Source organism: Pleurodeles waltl, chromosome 8 (assembly GCF_031143425.1).
Source record: "Pleurodeles waltl isolate 20211129_DDA chromosome 8, aPleWal1.hap1.20221129, whole genome shotgun sequence".
Lineage (NCBI taxonomy): Eukaryota > Metazoa > Chordata > Amphibia > Caudata > Salamandridae > Pleurodeles > Pleurodeles waltl.
This window is the reverse complement of record NC_090447.1, coordinates 350,379,743-350,399,572: the sequence shown is the minus strand read 5'-3', so window position 1 is coordinate 350,399,572 and position 19,830 is coordinate 350,379,743. Positions and strand designations below refer to the sequence as shown.

Below are 19,830 nucleotides of genomic sequence, written 5' to 3'. Positions count from 1 at the left end.
AGCACAGTGCTGTCCATTGGTGACAAGCGGGGGATGCCCCTTCATGCAGCGGAGCAGGTGGCAGACTGGTAGCACTGTTACTACACAGACCTCTACTTTTCGCAGCTCGATCACGACAAGCAGCTCATGAAAGATTATTTGCCCCTCATCACCATGAAATGGTTAATAGTGGCACTCCAGGAGCACCTCATGGTGTCACTTTGCTTCTTGGAGATTGTTGCTACTGAGGGGCATGCAGAGTGGGAAGGTGCCAAGAACTGATGGATTGACAGTGGCCTTTTATAAGATCTCTCAGGACAAGCTTGTCCCCCACTTGGTTAATCTTTTTGAGGAAATGATTAAGAATGGTCGCATGCCCTCTACAATGCGGGAAGCACAATGGATCACATTTCTGTAGTCGGGCAAGCCAGCTCATTGCTGTTCATTGTACCTGCCCGTTTCGTTATTGAATGCTGATACTGACATTTTTGCAAAGAATCTTGCACCTCTGCTTCCTGGTCTAGTTGGCCCCAAGCAGGCTGGCTTTATACCTGGTTGCCCCAAACAGGGCTCTGAGATTGTATGCCAGGGGCCAATCTCACATATTGACCCTGATGTGCGCCTTGCCTCAGTTTTCTTGGACTCCGAAAAAGAGGTTCGACTTGATTGAGTGGGGCTTCATGTCTTCTGTTTAGAGGGAGATGTTTTCATCCACCTGCTTTGTGTGCTCTATACTGCGCTGACAGCCCTCATGTGTGTCAGTGATATAGTGTCAGACCCTATTGCTATTACAATAGGTACTTGTAAGCAATCTCCCTTTCACCGCTCCTCCTTGTCATGAAGCTACGACTTGTTCCCTGTGCGAGTATCACACACACCCAGGTGTGCGCTTCTCACACTTCAAACTTATTTTATCCACTTAGGCGGATGACATGCTTCTGTATGTCAGGAATCCAGCCTATAACCTCTCTTGGGTTCTTCAGGAGGTTGTCCTATTCGGTGGCCACTCCAGGATAAAAATTAACTTGGACAGATCTCTCGTCTTCCCTCTTACTCAAGCCACGGCGTAGGTATAGATGAAGCCCCCACTCCAGTGGATGACAGTGAGGTACTCTGGCGTGCAGGTCCACCAAGACCCTGAGATGGTGATCTTGGAGAATTATGACAGAGCAATGCAGCGCCTAGCAGAGACAGTTGAGCACTTGATCCATTTGCCCCTCTCCCCCGCTGGTCGTATCTCCATTATGAAGATGGTGGTGTTACCCCACTTTTTGTTCTTGTTTGCCAACATACCTATTTTACTACCTACCTCTTTCCATGTGGTGTGTGCATTTGTGTGGGCTGGTAAACAACCAAGGGAACGCTGTGGCATATTTACTCTCCCTCACGAGATGGGTGGGTTTAATGCCCCAGGTCTAAAGGCTTATTCCAGAGCGGCGCTATGCACGTTTGCACATCATTGGCTGTACGGGTTGGGAGATCTACCTCATCTCTGGTTGGAGTGGAATGCTGCCCACCCGCAGCCTTTTTCCAAGACTTTAATTCACAAGCCCACACAAGGTTATCATACTGTATACCTTCTTTGTACAACCCAATGCATGTGGAAGAAGTTAACTAATTCACCACCTGGGCCCCTGCGCTAGTCTCCTAAGATTCCATTGGAGTAGTGTATGTGGTTCCTCCTGGAACAGGAGAGAGCTGCAGTGAGCGAACTGCACAGGCTCGGTATAAGTTGAATTGGTGACTTCTTCGCAGGTGGTTTCCTTCACAGCGGGGATCAGATGCTCTCTCAATGTGAGGCGCCTAGTGTACTTGCGTGGTTTCACTACTATCGGGCCTGCTGTATGATGAGGGACCTGCTAGGCGACTCGCTTTCAGAGCCAAAGGAGGTACCCACCCTAACTTACTTGCTACAAATACTGTCCTCGCAGCGCATGTTCTCCAAACTATATTCATGCACACAGGAGACCCGGTGGCCTGGTGCCACTGAAGCTTAATAGGTCTGGCAAGATGCCTTGGAAGTAGTAATCAGTGATCAGCAATGGATGTACTGCTGCTCCGTGGTTCAGACAGTTTCCCTGCATGGCTGCCATCGGCTGATATCTAATAAATACTTGCACCAGGTTTATTACACAGCAGCTTGGTTATTTTGATTTTGTCTGTGCGACAATTCCTCCTGCCCATGCTGTGGCACTGAAAATGCGTACTTAGTGCATGTGGCCTGGCTCTGTGCATTGCAGTGGTGAAGGTTCCGCGCGAGATTACGGGTGAAGCTATTGAACCTAAGTCCTTGTTGGCACTGCTGGGCTGTGATAAAGATGTCCCAAGGTCTTGCCGGTGCCTTGTCGCACTGTGGCTTTTTCTAGCACGTCGCTGAATAGTGATGCTTTAATAAGGGGCCCTCTCCCGACTGTGCAGGATTGGCATACGGATATGACCTACTGCAATACTCACCCTGGCACGTATCATGACCTTATGCCTATTCATAGCCGCCAAAAGGTTACTTTGGGTCTTACCAAGGTTAACTTGCACCCACAAGGGCTAATGATGTTGCAGATGTGGATATGAAACTGTGCCCTAAATGTTGCACCGCATAGAAGTTTGAATGCTCCATGGGGGTTGAACTGTGTCGGATGTTGTGGTGCATGGTGCTGCCCTGGGTTCAGGGACAGGGTACTGCTTACACCACTAAGAGCGATGGTAATGGGAAAACTGTCTGCTTGGGTTCCTCATGTATTGAAAGCCACAGTGACTGATATATCTGAGCTGAACAACTCTAGAACTGCCAGTCTATGTAGTCTCTTGTTCTGCTTGCTTCTCGTTGTGTCACAATGTCCAAACTGTAATCCTGTTTACCTGTCTTCTATGCTCTTTGTATCTCGCCAGTGAATGCCTTGCTATATGATGCTGTCTGGTTGTTTGCAAAATAAAGTTTAAAAAAACCTGATCTTCAGCAAAACCCATCCCACCCCGATGGCTGAGAAAACAACAATTTAGCAGTGGAGCCTATGACTATGTGCTTTAATACTAGGAGGAGTCACAATATCTTGTGACTCAAAAGACTTCTTTGAAGAAAAAGAGCTGAAATTATCCGAGCTCAACACTAGATTGCAGGAGTATGCAGAGCATGTGTTCCTACAGCTATTCATGTAAAGAAAATATTTTTACTTAATCATGCAAAAACTGGAATTATCCTCCTCTCCTCCGGCTTGATAACCGACTTCTGTTGCCCACATCTCAATAAAACAAACCAATAAGGTTGTAGTACCAAGATCTAGGCAACATAAGACGGTTATTAAACCAAACCAACAAGATTGTAGTATCAAGAGCTGTGCAACATAAGATGTTCATCAAACCAGTTGTTGATAAATTGTCATTCACTTTTTCTATAATCACTGTTACGTTGGGGATTCAGAATACTTTGCTCATGAAAAAGAGATAGAACTAACCGGTGTGCAGAATCAATATTATTATGCACCTCAACATTTTTTTACGTTTTGAAGACGTTTTTGGCCCTGATGAAGCAACAACCATAATTGTGCACGTTGTGAAACACATGTTGGCCAGTTGTTTCAGCAAAGAGTAAAAGAAAGATTGTATCAATAAAAGAAGGTGTCAAAAGTATACTTTATGTTCAGTTAGTTGTAATAATACCAAAAAAAAGTTTGAAAACCACTGCTGTAGTATATAACACAAAAGGTGTTGCAGTCCACAAGTGGCATTTAACTAATTTAACTGTCCATACCATGGGTATATTTCTGCATCATATACCATGACAGGAATGTTAAATGTGGCAATCAGGTTTTAAGCCACTTTCAACATGTTTAGGGGTCAGAGCACATATACGCTGGGCACTGGATAGCCGTGTCTCAGTGTTAGATTTCAAGATTACTAGCTCGTGAGTCACAAAAAAATGTAAAACTAGGAGTGACCACCCACAAAAGGGCACACCCTGCAGTAATTTCTATAGCATTTGAGAAATACTTAATCTTGCCTTATCCCATCAAAACCTCTTTCATAAAGTCTATCAGATCATGCATTTGACTTACGGCTGTTTTGAAAACTGGTCAACCCACACAACCTAATACTGTTGAACTCACAAAATATTCAATGGTCCTGGTAACCCAATGTTCTCCAGGTGCTAATTAAGCAATCCCCCCATTAACAATTGGAATAGCCCTTGTGGTAATAATCATCTTATCTCCATTGGCACAACATAAGCATTCCTTATAATAAATCACAGTATATAGTTCTGTGAAATATCACTCCCATCATTGTGACATGTATTGTACAGCTGCCTTGATGAGTGTTGCATATCATATTTGTATGCCATCCCAAAAAAAAACTCTAAATAAAGTTGCTAAAAAACGCACAATGTCACACTATCCCATTATCAGCTTAGTCTGAGTTGACCTTTGGGCTTCTCCTAGACTGTTCTTGGGCATCACTGAATATCATTGGTGTGCTAATCCTGGCTTGGGGTGTACTTCATCCCATCGCTTTGTTACCTAGCTTGTAGATTTTATAATGAGACATTTTCCATGCCAACTTGGCTGTGTCCATGAGTTTTCGTTTTAGTGTCAAGCAGAGGTGCTCGGAATACCTACTCTGTGTTTACTCTATGTGTGCCATTCAAAACCTAAGACTTGCTCTTCATGGTCAGGTATATTCTGCTTTTTATCCCTCTTTTTTTCCAGATATGCCCCAGATCACATCCTTGAAAGCCTCTTACTGGGCTGCTGGGGATGATATAGAGGGTGTGCTGAGCTTAAAGTAATCATTAATTTCACTGTTCAAAAAATCACAGTACATTTGACAACAGATCCCAGAATGCAGAGATAAAAAAAACCATATATCTCACCAGGGGTACTCCAAAATTATTAGAAGACCCTCACCAGCTATTTTCTACCGGTGGTATTTTGTCACCTCTGGTGTATTCATAGCTGATAGCATCATCATTGGTTCTTAATTACCTCCAGCCAGGAGGGACAGGCACCACTGGTCATGGAGACATGTAGGAGTCTGTGAAAAAGTACAGTAAAGGTGAATTTAAAATTACCTGGATGCACAGAAAAATTCCAGTTTATTGCAACTTGAAGAGGAAACATACCACCACTGGTAGAAAATAGCTGGTGAGGGTCTTTTAATAATTTTGGAGTAACCCTGGTGAGGTATATGGAGAGGTTTCACTCTCATTGTTGTTTGTGATAATTGTTTTGGAAGCTTAATCTCTTCTCTCTCTCTCTCTCTCTCTTTCTCTCTCTCTCTTTCTCTCTCTCTCATTCTCTCTCTCTTTCTCTCTTTCTCTCTTTCTCTTTCTCTCTTTCTCTCTCTCTCCCCCCCCCCCCCCCCTTTATCGGTACGGTTGGTTCAGTATGTACGGTTGCCTCTGCATAAGCCACAGGTGACACACTCCTGCTGTACGGGGAAAGCAAGTATCTTGTTGCTGTTGGCAAGTGTGTAATAGTTGATGCAGTCATTCATGGTGAACTGCTTGCTTGTTTGGTTGGTTTAATGAAGAGTAAATGGAGGTGTTGGTGCACACGTCTTGAAGGCCTACTGAAACCGGAAGGGATAGCTGATGAATAGACCATTTCCAATGCTAATATCTGCTGTGCACTGGCTGGATGCTGCAAAAACTGTTTCAGCATTTACACCAGCATCTTGTGCGCTGCCATGCATGGCTACGCATCGCTAGTTCAAGCAGGAGATGCAACGCTTATTGAACATGTTTGAGAAAAATAAAGAACATCAGGATAGATAAATCTATGGGTGCACAATAATTTGCTATTCCAAGCCAGACCTTTCACAGTCAACAAAAGAAGCGCAAAGGACACTCCCTGCCCAGGCAAAACCCAACCAGCTACAACAGTAGGCATTTCATGAGTTCAACGGTACACTAGAGATGGCTACCAGGCAGCAGCAACCAATCAAGGCAGGGGCAGAGGTGCCTCTGGCAAAGGAAGCTTTGCCTCGAAAAGCTGACTTGTCAACCCTCACCCTTATAATACCCCCAGTCACACAAAGCTTGTCATGGGAGGATAAAGGATTTCCACCTCCACTGAGATAAAAATCTCCTCACATCAATGGGTTTTAGCAGTTGTTCTGCAGGCCTTTAATTTAGAATTATACACCACTCTGCAACATACCAACCCACCGCCACATCCTCGGACAAAACCACCTTGCTTTCCTTGAAGAGGAGGGTCACGCGTTCCATCAGGAGGAAGCAGTACAGCTCATTCCTCCAAACCAATGAGTTAAAGGTGTCTACTTGCTTATCCCAAAGGAAGACAGTTACCTCTGTGCTGATCTAGATCTGAATACAAGACCTTCTCTGTCTCCTTGAAGAGAAGGTTGAAGCTTTCCTTCAGAAGGGCACAATACAACTCATGCCACCAGACCAACGAGATAAAGGAGTCTACTTTCTTATCCCAAAGAAAGACTGTTTACTCTAGACCTGCGAACATTCAACCACTACATTCTGTCAGACCACTTTCATATGACAACCCCACAGGACGTCATCCTGCTGCTCCACTGAGGGGACTTCATGTTTTTTTTTTTTTTTTATTTATTTTTTTTATTTATTAACAAACTGCATTTCTCAACATTGCAAATATCCCAATGGTTCCACGTTACATCGTATTGTAAAATTGTGCACGCACTAGCAGTGATATGTCAGTCTCTGTCCCCCACTTCCTCCTCTCCCATCTCCGAATGGGAGCTCGTGCCTGCTGGTCTGATCGCTGCCACCACCTCCACCACTCTGCTGCTTGTGTAGTGCCTAACAGCGCAACAGCGCTGTACGGGTGCTCTGATTTGTTTTCTATTTTGGTGATCTAGGAGTCATTCTGTCACTAGCCGTTGAAGATTCTCCTTGTTTCGGAATAGTGTCACTCCAGTCCAAGAGCTTTAAGGGGGGTGTTAAAAAAATAATAAATAAATAATAGGTCGCTCCTTCATGTGACACACTTAGTCTAGCAGAGAAGAGCATTACATATTGTATTTCCCGTGCCCTCAGGTGCTTTTTGACATCTATAAATGAGGCCCGCTGTCATTGCACCTCCGTGGAGAAGTCCGGGAAGACCATGACTTTCTGGTTGTCCACAGTAATGTCTCCTCGCTATCAAGCTGGTTCCAGTTAATGGTCTTGCTCCTTGAATTGAAGCAGCATAGCTACCACTGGTCTTGGAGTTGCACCCGGCAGTGGCGGGCACCCCGGCAACAGACAGTAGGAAACAGGATGGCCCTCGGGCAGGATTGTCACTGAGCCAGGTATCCAGGAAGTTGACCATGTTGCTAGCAGAGCCCTCAATACACTCCGACAGCCCCACTCTTTAAATGTTGTTCCGTTGAGCACTATTTTCTGCATCTTCTGCTCTGCTTGACAGGATATTCACTTTGCCCTCTTCTTGCATTAACCCCTTTCTCACAGAGTGCAATTTGGGTGGTGTCTTCAAGCGTCCTTTCTGGACCGTGACACATTTGTTTTGTCATCCTGCTGGATTCCGATATCTGCTGCCACGTGTCAATTTTATGTTCAAGACCTTCACAGGTGGTGGCTATTGCTTGTAATACTGTGTCAAGCGTGGTTTCCCTTTCGTCCTCGGATGGGTGCCCCTCATTCCTCCCCAAGGTCGTCTTCGCGGCATCAGCCGAGGTGGGGCCACGGAGTTTAGGGGCATCTTTCTTCTTCTGTGATTTACCCATAGCAGTCCTAGGCTTGGGAAGTGTTCCCCTAGGGCAGGTGCCTCCTGATATGCCGGAATTATATGGCTCAGGAAGCCCCTGCTACAAAGGGCCAAAGGCTGGGTTTGGCGCTGGGCCCACAGCCTCCGTTTCACCCCTATGCAATGCCCTGAGAGCCAGCGGCTCCCGCACACCACCTCCAGGCCTCCGGCAGTGGAAGGGGAGAGGCACGTGAGTCAATGGCAGGTGTGCACGGGGAGGGTCCACAAGACAGTCCGCAGTCTCCCCTTTATAGGGCAATAAGCAATACTCACATGATGTTCGGTTGCCTTCCTGTGCTCTATAGGGGCCTCCCAGTCTTGTCCACAGAGCCTCCCGGTCCCCCAAAGATATGCCCCTCATGTACGCCAGAGGCTGGGTCAACTGGTCTACAGTGGCGTGTAATCACCGCTGGAGGTATTGGTGCTTCCCCGAGCCAGGCCACTTGTCTTTATTTAGTGTGTCCCCCGGTTTTCCCAGCCAGGCGACTCCAACTGTCTCTTGCAGGCCCAGGCATTGCTGCAAGTACGTGACACTGGATTGGTGGTTGTAGCTCCCTTTCTCATGCTCCGCCACCAGCCTTACCGTCTGTGGGCAGGGGTGCACGTCCAGAGTCTGCTATGCACAGGGCTCGTCAGCAAAGCTCAACGTAAGGCCTGTCAGGGGAGCCCATCTGGCCCCCTGCCCATCGGCACCTGTGTAGCTCAGATATGCTACTCCTCACCTTCACTCTCTGAGATTCCATCCTAGCTTCAGCCCTATTTGCTGCTCTCAGTCCTCCTCGTGCAGGTCGCCTCGCCGCTGGGCGTCCGCTGCAGCCCTTAGTCTGCACCGATAGGCTGCTCCTTCTTTCTGCTGTGGCACGGCTACCACAATCATGCTGCAGGCTCCACCCGGGTGTGGCTGTTCAGCTCTGGGGCTCGAGTATCAGGTCCTGCCAGGTCCCCACCGCTTGATTCTGCCGCAGGCTTGAGAGGTCAGGATGCATTCCGTTGTTAATGTCAGGAGATATGCAGGGCTGCCATTTTGGCAGGCAGCTGAGTTGGTTCATCCCTTTGTTTGAGGGGGATAAAGCCTCACAGGGGGTCACAAACTCCCACACCAGGTCACCACCCCACCCCCCCATTCTCTGGGGCAGGTGCTGTCTGCATCAGGACTAGTCCAGGCAGAATTGATGCACAGTGGTCCCTGATGGCAGAGTTCAGCCAGGAGCGCTGAAATCAGTGTCATCGGTGCCAAGTCCACCCCAGGGGACTTATTACTAAACTTGAAGGCCTTCTACTTTCATATCCACACCCACCCTGCCATCACCAGTCCCTTCCGTTTATGGTAAGAGGACAACACTACCAATTCAAGGTCCTACCCTTTGGAGCCACAATGACTCCCAGTGTGTTGGCAAATTGACTAGCATTGGTGGCTGCACACCTTGCAGAGGTGGCATTCACACCTGCCCATACATGGACTACTGGATATTCAAGAGCAGCAACAGAATACAATGCCTGGCGCACACTCAAATAGCTGTGACCCTGCTCCACGGCCTATGCTCACCATAATTACAAAAAAATCCCATCTTCAACCCCAACAGATCCAACCCTTTCAGGCTCAGTTTTAAACTCTGTCACAGGGGGAAAAAATATCCTGGCCAGCAGCAGGAGATGGCATTGCTACAGCTGCTGTCTCCTCTTCAGTCCACTCATTGTAAGAACTGTAATGAAGCTCTAGGACATGATGGCTTCTTGCACAGCAACTATGCCACACGCCAGATTTCTGTGCACCCTCTCCTACAATGCCTTTTGAGGCAGTGGTAACAAGCAGAAGGTCATTACAAAAGATCTTGTATAGGTAAGACTGGCACTCAAAGCTTTGTGCAATGGTGGAAAAGCAGCTGTCTGCACGAAGTCTTTTTTGGGCTCACTTCTACAGGTGACCATCACCATGGGCTCATCGCTCGCCGGGTGAGGCACATATCTTGCCAACATGACTCTGCAAGCCACTTGGACCCTTCAGCATCACGGTCATCATATGAACTACCGGCTGTCCGTCTAGCCTTCAAAGCCCTTTTCAGATTTATCTTGGTCTAAGTGGTAGTCTTCAGCATCAGCAACATGGCAGCCTTGTATTTGATACAGAATCGGGTTTGCTTACTTCCTTCAGCTGTCAGCGTTAGTACAGGTGTTTTGGCATTGGAAAATCCTCACAGAAATCCATCTTTTAGTGGAGCACCTAATGGCAGTGAAGAAGAACTTTGCAGTGCTGCTACGCAGGATACATCAACAAGTCCAAGAGTGGGAACTGCACCCATGAGTCCTACACAGTGCCATGAACCTCTTTGCCACCTCCAAAAAATACAAAATAAATGTATGTCCATGAGCAGTGCATTATGAATGAACTGGTGCAGGATATTTGCCTATGCTTTTCCTCCTTTCATACTCATTCCATACATGGTGAGGAAGAAGAGACTGGTCCATGACCCTTATCCTAGTATCCCCAACTTGGGCCATTCAACCCTGGTACTCAGTCCTCCTGGAGATCAGTTCCCAAAAGAAGGTAATGATCAGGTTGTACTTTCTCACACAACAACACAGCCAATTAGCACCGAGATCCCAAGCAGCTCAAACTAGCGATCTGGCGCTATTCTTTGGCTACCCAAACCTCCCTAATGAGTGTATGGCCGTACTGCGTGAGGGACATAGGTCTACTCCATGCATTTGCTACGTAGCCAAGTGGCTGAGATGTTTCCAGATATGCCTCTCAAATAATCTAGACCCCTTCAAAGTCAGGGTACAAGACATCTGTTACCTTTTATATTGACAGAAAGTAGGTGTTTCTTAGAGCTACATAAGTCTACACCTGGCCGCCGTTAGGTTGACAAGCAGAGCAGGAAAAATTTGTCACCCTTCAAAATCACTGTCAATAAGGTGGTAATAAAGGAACTTAAAAGGTAATACCGCAGAGAACACACCCAGATCCTGTGTGGAACATTAAATCTAGTAATAACAGGGCTAGTGGGTCCATTCTTTAAAAGCTTACATTCTCGCAACCTGCACTTTATATCCTGGAAAGTGGTTTTTTTTTTTCTTCCATAACCTTGCAAGTCAGCAAGTCACAAGCAGTCACCTTTCAAGAACCATTAATTCAGGGGCCCATGGACAGGGTGGTCCTTAGAACTAATCCAAAGTTCTTGCACAAGGTAGTCTCCCCTTCAACATTAAGCAGGCTATTGAGCTGCTTGTAACCTTTCCACAACAACATCCAGTAATAGAACAGGCATAACTCACCTTAGACATCAAGTGGGTGCCCATATACTATATTAAAAGGACTTAAGTCCTTCTGCAAAGCTACTCTTCTCTTTGTAGCTTTTGCTAAACTCCTCAAAACCTACCCCATTCCGGGGCAGGCATTACCAGATGGATGTTTGAGTGTGTCCAGATTTGCTGAGCCAAATCCAAATGTATGCTCACTGTAATTCCCGGGGCACACTATACACATAAAAGGGGGCAGCGTCAGCTTCTCTAGTTCACATCCCATTAGCAGACATCTGCAGGCAGCTACCTGGTCAACACTTCACACCTTTACAAAGCATTACTTTGTGGTCATTGTAGTCTGCAGGCTATGACTGGCCAAGCGATGTTAAAAACGCTGTTCCAAATATCTTCATCAACCTCCTGTTAACCACAGCATAGGAGGAAACTGCTTTACAGTCTATGCAGAGCATGTACTTCTAAAGCCACATATACTACAATTGCAAAATGTTATTTTCTCTGTAAGCATCTGTTATTAGCATGTAGTACTATACATTCAAATACAACCTCTCTCCTCCCAGGAAACGTAACCATGCACATAGTAGTCTTACTTTGCACTCCACTTTTACCTCTCACTTGCTGAAGGGAAAACAATACAGGGTGGAGTCAGTGCCCATGCACATTGTGGCTAAAAGGAGGAGTTACTGAACATCCAGTGACTCGAAATGTCTGCAAAGAGAAGTTTTAATGTCCGAGTCCAATTCTAAATGGCAGGAGTATGCAGAGCATGTGACTGTACAGCCCTACACATTACAATAGATGCTTATAATGTAAGCATTAATTTCCTTCTAAGTGCAGTCTCGAGTTTGTGCTATTACATAAATACCGGTGGATACTTAATTCTACTTTTGCTTTTGTTTGTATAGTGTTTTAACATCTGGTTTGTTAGCATATGTTTTAGGCCGCACTACCTCTTAACCGCAACAGTCACAAATCATTTATAATTTGTATGTTTGTTTTATAAAATTGACTATTATGAGTTTTGGACATTTATACGAACAGAACAGCAAATAATGTATTTGTTTGGTTTTATTTCCACCCCATCATATGTAGAGTAACCCTGGAAGTCCATTTAACCTGGCATACGGTTACAACTATAACTATGCGGTGGTCTTCAACATCGTCCTGTGGCTGATGATTGGCCTTGCGATAGCAGTTATTGTCATCTCTTACAACCTCTGGAACATGGATCCTGGATATGACAGCATCATTTATAGGATGACAAATCAGAAGATCAGAATGGATTGAGTAACACCCCGATGCTGGTATTCTCTACAGATACAGAACCAGAAGATTCTCCTGCTCCTAAAGCCAGATTCAAAGTTTGATTGGCTGCACAGGCAGTACACAATTTAGTATATCACTAAAGCTCAGAATCCATGGTGACAAAATCCTGCGGCAGCACATTTTGCTGATGTCGATCAAAATTTGAGAAACCCCTAACCATCGCAATGTGTAATTAAAAATGTTATTGTATGTACCTGGGTCACGTACATGAAGTGAGAAGCAAACATTAATGTGATTTTATTGACTACATGCTCAGTGAAGCAAAATCTTCAATAATCAAACTGTCTGTTTCATGAAGTTTGAAGGGGGGGGTGTTGCGTCCTTGATGTTGTTGATGTATTCCCTTATCCTCAACCATCCAATGATCTCTAAGGTATGAAAGTTTCTGAGCTTTGGAAGCCCATGCAGTTTCTTGAAAGGCTGTCACACAAGTTTACGACTTGGATAGCTTGAATAAAAAATAAATTAACCCTTCTTGTAGATTCCAATTCCTTAGGCATTATGCATAGCTTTTTCCCTGTTAGTGGTTGCTAGCATCCTTGTAAATAAGATGTATCTGTACTCGCCATACAAAAAATAAACCAGCATAAGGCCTCACAAGGCACAACAAAGCCAGTCCAACATTCCATCTCAACTAATTCAAAAGGTATGATGGTTTTAGATGTGTTGTAGACACAACATTCATGAACAACAATGTGTACACCTAAAACTATTGTGACATTTCCTATAATGTGTTACTCACAATTTTACAATTTCACATGTCGATTCTTTTCCTTGAGCCTCTTGTTACAAATTCTTTCTCTCTTTGTAAATTCCTCAAAATATATATGACACCTTTTTTCTGCGCCTGATATTCAATGTTAGGAAGTTGATTGTGAAACGTCGGTTCAGGAATTGTGCTTTCTTGCTGTAAGTGAATGTGTGCAATAAATGCAATGAAAGTGTTTTACGGTAGAATACCACATTCGAATAGTACATTCTGTATGACTTGATTGAAATATTCCTTGTCTGCTGCAGAGTACAAATTTATTGCAAAATGTTTAAGTTATTATAAGTGTAACCCTTTATCTTTGCTTGGAGATTTTTTTTTATTTAAAAAGTGTACACTGGAGAAATAAATTCCACGTTATCTGCATAGATGGTAGCACCACAAGTTGATCTGGAATCGGATATAATGTGGATACCTTAAACAGATTCATGCTGTGGAGGTTTGTAGGGAAGATTGGGTCATTGTTTTTCTCTCCTTGTCACCAGGCGTTGCATACTTGTTCCATAGGAGTTTTTTGAGGCAATGGTGTTCATTCTGCAGAAATGAAATGATAAATTGTCTTCATAGGCAGCCTAAGGCAAGCATTTCTTAGGTTTGGCTCGCACACAGCCACTTAAGAGAAAGTAGGCTTAAACATTAGAATTTTAACTCTTGGGTTGAAATGTATTTGTTTTAGTGCAGGGTTAGTTAAAATGCTCATTTTATGAAGAAAAAAAAAAAACTACATTGAAAGCACCGTTAATGAGCATTTGATTGAAACTATTTTAATGATATCAGCTACTTAGAAATGGGACCTTACATCTAATTATTTTTTCCTTTACTATGGAAAGTGAATTATACTATCACCAAATGCCTCTTCTGATATCTTGGTAACGCTGTTGTGCAAACTCACTGTGCTTTTTTTGGGAGCAAAAACAAGACAGTATTTTGTTAGGGTCTCTGACAAACGACTGTCATTTGGGTGATATATTTTCAAAGATAAAACTGCAAGATCTCTGAAAAATCTATGACGGGACATCCTTCCTCCAGTTTTCATCCCATTTGTGGGGTCTACTTCACGTGCTAATTTTGAACTTTCATCAGTTGCTTAGATGTCTAAAAAAAAAAAAAAAATTGATGTAAAACCACAGTGCATATATAGCTCGGCTTTTCACCATCATGATGGGGGAAAGTTAAAGTACAGTTTTAGCCAACCAGTAAACTGTAGGTGCTGATTTATTCGAGGGAGTTAAGGACAACAATCTAACCCTGGGTTCATACAATAAATGGAAACGGTGCAGTCAGCCTTTAGGAGATGAACAGCATTAAGCCAGGTGCTTCAGAAGTACTAAGGAACAGTGTGTTAGGTCACTTCTCTCTAAATCTGCTCTCTCCTTGTTGTGTTTGTTGGCTTATTATACAAGTTATTTAAAGATTGTTTTCTATTTTAGTCTGTAAGGGTGGAACCAGTGATTGTACAGAGAGTAAAACAAAAATACAACAATAAAGTGATGGAAAATACAAATTCTTTCTTTGTCCTCCTCATGGCATTTCGCAATCAAGGTCAATTTTATGTGTTTTACTTTGTATCTCAACAGATGTTGACTGCTGAAGACTTAAATTTGAATGTCTAGCTAATGACTGAGTTTAGTGGCAGCAGGAGCAGTCACTAATGCGGTGCACAAGAGCACTTCTCCAAATCCCGCAAAGGGGGTGTCAAGAGCATGGCAATGGAGAATGGTTATGTAATAGGAATGATTTCCTTCGTTACATCTCGCTAGATTAGACTGAAGAAGTTTACTCATCGGACGTGGTTTACCTATATAGCTGCATGTTTCTACTTTGCTTCTAGCTGTGTAGAATGCAAATTCTTGCTAGGATAATTGATTTGAGCGTGTACCGCAGACCGGCGACTGTCTTGCAAGATTAACAAAATCCAATAAAATATGTTAAAAATTGTTATTTAGTAGGAATAAATGTGTGGATGTTGATGTGTTGAGACAGGACGGCTAAGGTTTCAGAAAATCGAGGGTGTTTTTTTCTTTTTTTTTCTTTCTCCCTCCGGATGATAAATGTTGTTGCCAAAGTCAGCACTGAATGCCCTTTCTCAAGAACATTCATCAGGACTTACAAAATGTTAGAGAGGGGAGAGGAAGAGTCCATAAGAAAGAAATATCCTTATCACACTAGATCAAAGGTTTACAACACCGAAAACACCATTACAAAAATTACAGTTGCTAAATAGATTACTATTTGAAATGGGTTTTGCCTTCCTTGGAATATCCGTAGACATTTCATCAGCACTGTATTGTATAAGTTATGGCATTCTGCAGGTATGTACTGGTTTTCAAGATATGCATGGTGGGTAAATCAGCCCCTCGACATGCATGTGTCACGTCCTACAGTTTCCGTGATTTGTCCCATGGCAGTGTGCAGGTCGGCAAAGAGATCTGTGAAATGTGTCTGCTTTACCCGTTGGCTAGCAAGGGCAGTCTCTTTTCTCTGCCCTTTCTTTTATGTTTTTGCTGTGGAATCTGACTGAAACCGAGTTTCTGATAAGACCAGCTTGACTGCTCAGTCCATAGGCTCTTATCTGTTCTTGGCTATCGCTCACCCATTCATCTACCATCTTTGAAAACCATTGCACCTATAAATTGCTTTTGTAAGATTCGGGACTGACCACTTTCGTGGGGACCTTTCTCTGCATTCAGGGGCAATCTGAGTTTACTTAGCACTATTCATGGTGAGCCCTCCATTTACCACCAGAGCCTCGGGCCTCATGTATTGTTACACTTTAGTTGCATTGAGGGGTACGGCTTCAGGAGGAGCTTGGTGACACACCCCCACCTCCCCAACCCCAAATAAATGCATTCTTAGCAGTTGGATTTGGGGTGCTTGGGTCAGGGCTGCTATGTCTGTTTTTTCTTGTCATCTGTATTTCATTAAGAAGTTGTAACATCTTAATTTTTTTACCAGGAGCTTGAATATATAAATAGTGCCCTGCTTATCAAAAAGTAGCACATTTGCACTCATCAACGTACTCCTTAAATGGATGCACAAACATTGGCAATGGTAAGGCTTGGAAAGCTGTGCGTCTCAGGTTTCCAGGCATACTACTAACAATCAAACAACCAAAAGATGATGGGATGAATGCTTGCAAATAGTCTAACCACTGACAATTGCTTGGGATTGCATTCCTAACCACTGTTTTTCGCCCAGTGGGTCTCGAAGGTCTGATTTAGGGTTTGGCAGAAAGAGTAAAGGCAGACCGGGTGGTGGAGGACTTTGTCTGCCACCTTGCCTTTAACCGCCCACCAAATGTAGAAATGTTCCCTCGCTCCGTAAACATCTCTATACATTGCAAGGAGCTGTCGTCAGGGTCCTTCCTGTCCTTGTAGGAAAAGTTTGGCAGACGCCTCTGTCAGACATGACAGCAGACCATCAAACTTCCAAAGTTTTGTTTTTCAAGAACAAACTCTCAAAGCAAGATTTTTTTTTTTTGAAAAATGAGAAAAACTGATGAGACGCACAGCATAGTGTGGAGGTAATTATCTTTTGTTCTGTGCCTTGTCAGAATTTCCTGGCAGCGACAGTTATATTGAAGGAAAAAAAAAGCTGTCCATCCATCCATCTAAATGGAACTGTTGGTTGGATGGCTTACCTCTGACAGTGCCTATCAGAGAAAGATGTGAACCCTAACAAAGTGATAGTGCTTGCTTTGGAGAGCGCTATAATACAAATAAAACATGGTCATATGGAAAGTATAGTACTTTCCTCAGTTAATTTCATCATCTCCTAAGTCTTTTTTATGTTGGCTATATTTACGTGTTCCAGTCAGTGTGGCAAAGCTGGGAGACAGAATGTGACAATGCATCAACGGCCAAGGGTGTGAAACCTGACAACTGTGTTCTTGAGGCCATGTGGTTGAGAAGACGCACAATTATAAGATAAACCTATCACCCAAGTCCATCATTTACAATGAACAGTGGTCTTGCATGATGAATGTTGATTTTTTTGTGCTGAAATGCTAGTTTCCAAAGTCAAATCTTGATGTCTACTTAATCTGGAGCAGATGCTGGGCACGGTGTGGGACAGTTGGTAACTGGCCAGTGCGGCGCAAGATTTTCAGTTGGGGTCTTTTGGAGGGACATGTGCGAAACCAAAGGAGCAACCAGATTACCTTTTTTTAACTGGAATGTAGGCATATGTTTCAATCGCAACTGTACACGACAAAGTCTGTAACTATAGGTAATGCAAGGATGGTTCAACGGGTTCTGGAATAAAGACTACAAGCTTGAGTTTAGTACATAATAACCCAGTGCGTAGGATAAACCTGTATGCATCTTTGGCTGATCTAGCTCCCATGAAGTCTGGATGGGAGGGCGTGAGAAAAGTCTGGATGGTGCAGTCTTGTTACACAATGTCCTGGAATGCTTTCTACAGGTCTTTAGTCCTGTTGAGATTAATGTCCTTGAGTCTGTTTGGGGTAAATGAACTGCATGTTCCTTGTTGGCTCGCTCCCACAACCTTACTTCTACACATGCTCCAGTACTTTGGCGTATTCCACACACCATACAGAACAGTTTAATTTTCGTCTAGGGTAGGTCAAAGTGGATTGGGCTGAAGAGAGCTTTTCCTATTCCAGCTGTCATCATGTTACTATGAATATAGATCCCACTGAGATCACAGAAGCAGGAACCCGATCCCAGTCGCCTTATAAAATTTCAGCCAGTGTGAGTAGAGTGGCTCTTCACAGGCCTTTTCCTAGACCGAGGAAGGACTGGCACCAGCAAGTCAAGATGTATGTTTTGAGCTGAGCTGAACCATGCTCTATTGGCCAAGGCCTCTTGCTTGCAACATAACACAAATCTCATATACTGTTGCCCAAAAGGTGTTCCAGCTGTCGGGATGTGGCTGTATGTTACTAGTACCCACAAGCCCTCTGTTTACTGTGACAAGGACCCAGGGACTGAAGCATGCAAGTTGTCACATTCACAGGACAGTCCAACCGAAGGAGATCCACCATATTGTCAATCAATCACTATGTCCTCTGTAGGCCACCAGTTGCTCTGAACTGATCTTTTAATTGCACACTACGGGCCTGATTTGCAAAACGCACTTTGTAGGACGTGTTGTAGTAGTACAAAAGTACTGTAAAGTGCTAGTTTTGCCGCTACTCCCATGTGCGGAGTCTCTGTACATGTGTAAGTATAGATTTTTTAAAAAATGTGGGAGGGACACATGAGTGTGTGGAGAAAAGGGGCAGATTCACTAAAGGGGATGGAATCGGGGAGGTTTAGGAAGTGATGTCAGCCACCTACACAAGAGTAAGCCCGTTGCGTTACTTTGAGGGTGGAGAAATGTAACTTAGCATTTCGTAATAAGTTTACACTCTAAGTTTGTGAATATTGAAAGTAGTAAACTTTCCTAAAAGTGTAAAAGTACTCAAAGTATAAGGCCCTACATGTGTGAGTGAGGGCTGGGGCGTGGATACGTAAAGACCCCGGTTATGGGAGATTGGGTGCATTTTACAAAAGAGGGCTGGTAGGCTCCATCACCATAAAGTATAAATAACATGCCTAAATCCATGATATAAAAGCGGCTGTCCCAGCCATTTCACTCTCCATACATTTGCATGAGAGCCCAGTAGCCACTCTCGATTTTTAGCAGAGGTAGTCTTTGGATGCACCTTAACCACCAAAGCCATGTGCTCTGTTACAGAAGAACACTAGAAATATCCAGTCCCTTTAGTAGGCATGGTGGCGCAGATTGTCTTGCCATATGTGGTCTTCCATGCCTCCTGGAGTTTGCATCAAATGTAAGACGGGGTGAGCGGTATAGCTATGTGGATGTGCTCATGGGTAAGTCATGCAATGCACAGTATTAAGAGCTGCAAAGGCAGTTTCCAGTTCTACTAAGTGTCATATGTTTACTGCTTAGGAGTAAGAAAAGAGCCTCCAGAGTTGGAATAATGGAGTCGCCATAAAAGTAATTCATCCACCTCGCCTCATGCGCATCTTAAACCTCTGCCTGCAAAAGGTCTCCCAGATCATCTAAGTTAAGCCTTTGTGTCACTGCTTTTGTAGTCTCTTCTATTTGAGAAAAGCCAAACATACTCCCTTGAGTGGCTTCTGTAAACCAAGCCCATCACATTCTCCTGTTTTTAAATGAGGGCCATTGTGCTGCAAGGAGAGGGCTTCACAGTAGCCGTTAGGGTAGTGAAGGCCCCTGAAAAGTCTTAGCCCTCTTTGTAGCAAGCGCAGCATTGAGGTTCTTTCCTCTCCGTGTAATCTTCTACAATGACACACAGAACACCTCTGAAGAATACTTCTACCACAGATTCCTCACCAGTGCTTAATTTGTCAATATAAACGTTCCGGTGCCGAAAGATCTCCATTGAAACAAGCGGCTGCTGCAATTAACGTTGCGAGCACATAATACTAAGTTAGGGTAAACCGGAAGCTATCTCGGGCCTCTCTAATCCATTTGCGACCTCTCCCTGCCCCTTCAGCTCACTCTTGCTGCTTTCTCCTTTCTCCATTTATGCTGCTTTTTCGTTTTTCTCTTCCTCTGTCTTTCCATATGAGTCTTTCGCTCGCAGTAAATGCTTGAGGCAGAAAAATAACTGCCGGCCCTCAAAAATAAGTGCCGGTGCTCTGCACCAGAAGCCACCAGCACAAATTAAGCACTGTTCCTCACTTTGTGAATATTCACCAGTTGTCAAACTGGATCCAGAAACTTTAAAATCAGTACTCCTACGTGCAGGGTAGGAGGTGTTGTGCGGATCGT

General features: G+C 44.2%; 1 protein-coding gene across 1 annotated transcript in view; it reads left to right on the top strand.

The window, feature by feature from the left end:
* The window catches only part of ATP6AP2 (ATPase H+ transporting accessory protein 2), a 114,797-nt gene extending 100,231 nt beyond the window's left edge, over positions 1 to 14,566 (top strand). The window contains exon 9 of the mRNA XM_069204219.1: positions 12,060 to 14,566. Coding sequence (XP_069060320.1) covers positions 12,060 to 12,254 — 195 coding nt within the window. The 3' untranslated portion in view covers positions 12,255 to 14,566. The remainder of the gene's footprint in view (positions 1 to 12,059) is intronic.
* The last annotated feature ends 5,264 nt before the right edge of the window (positions 14,567 to 19,830 follow it).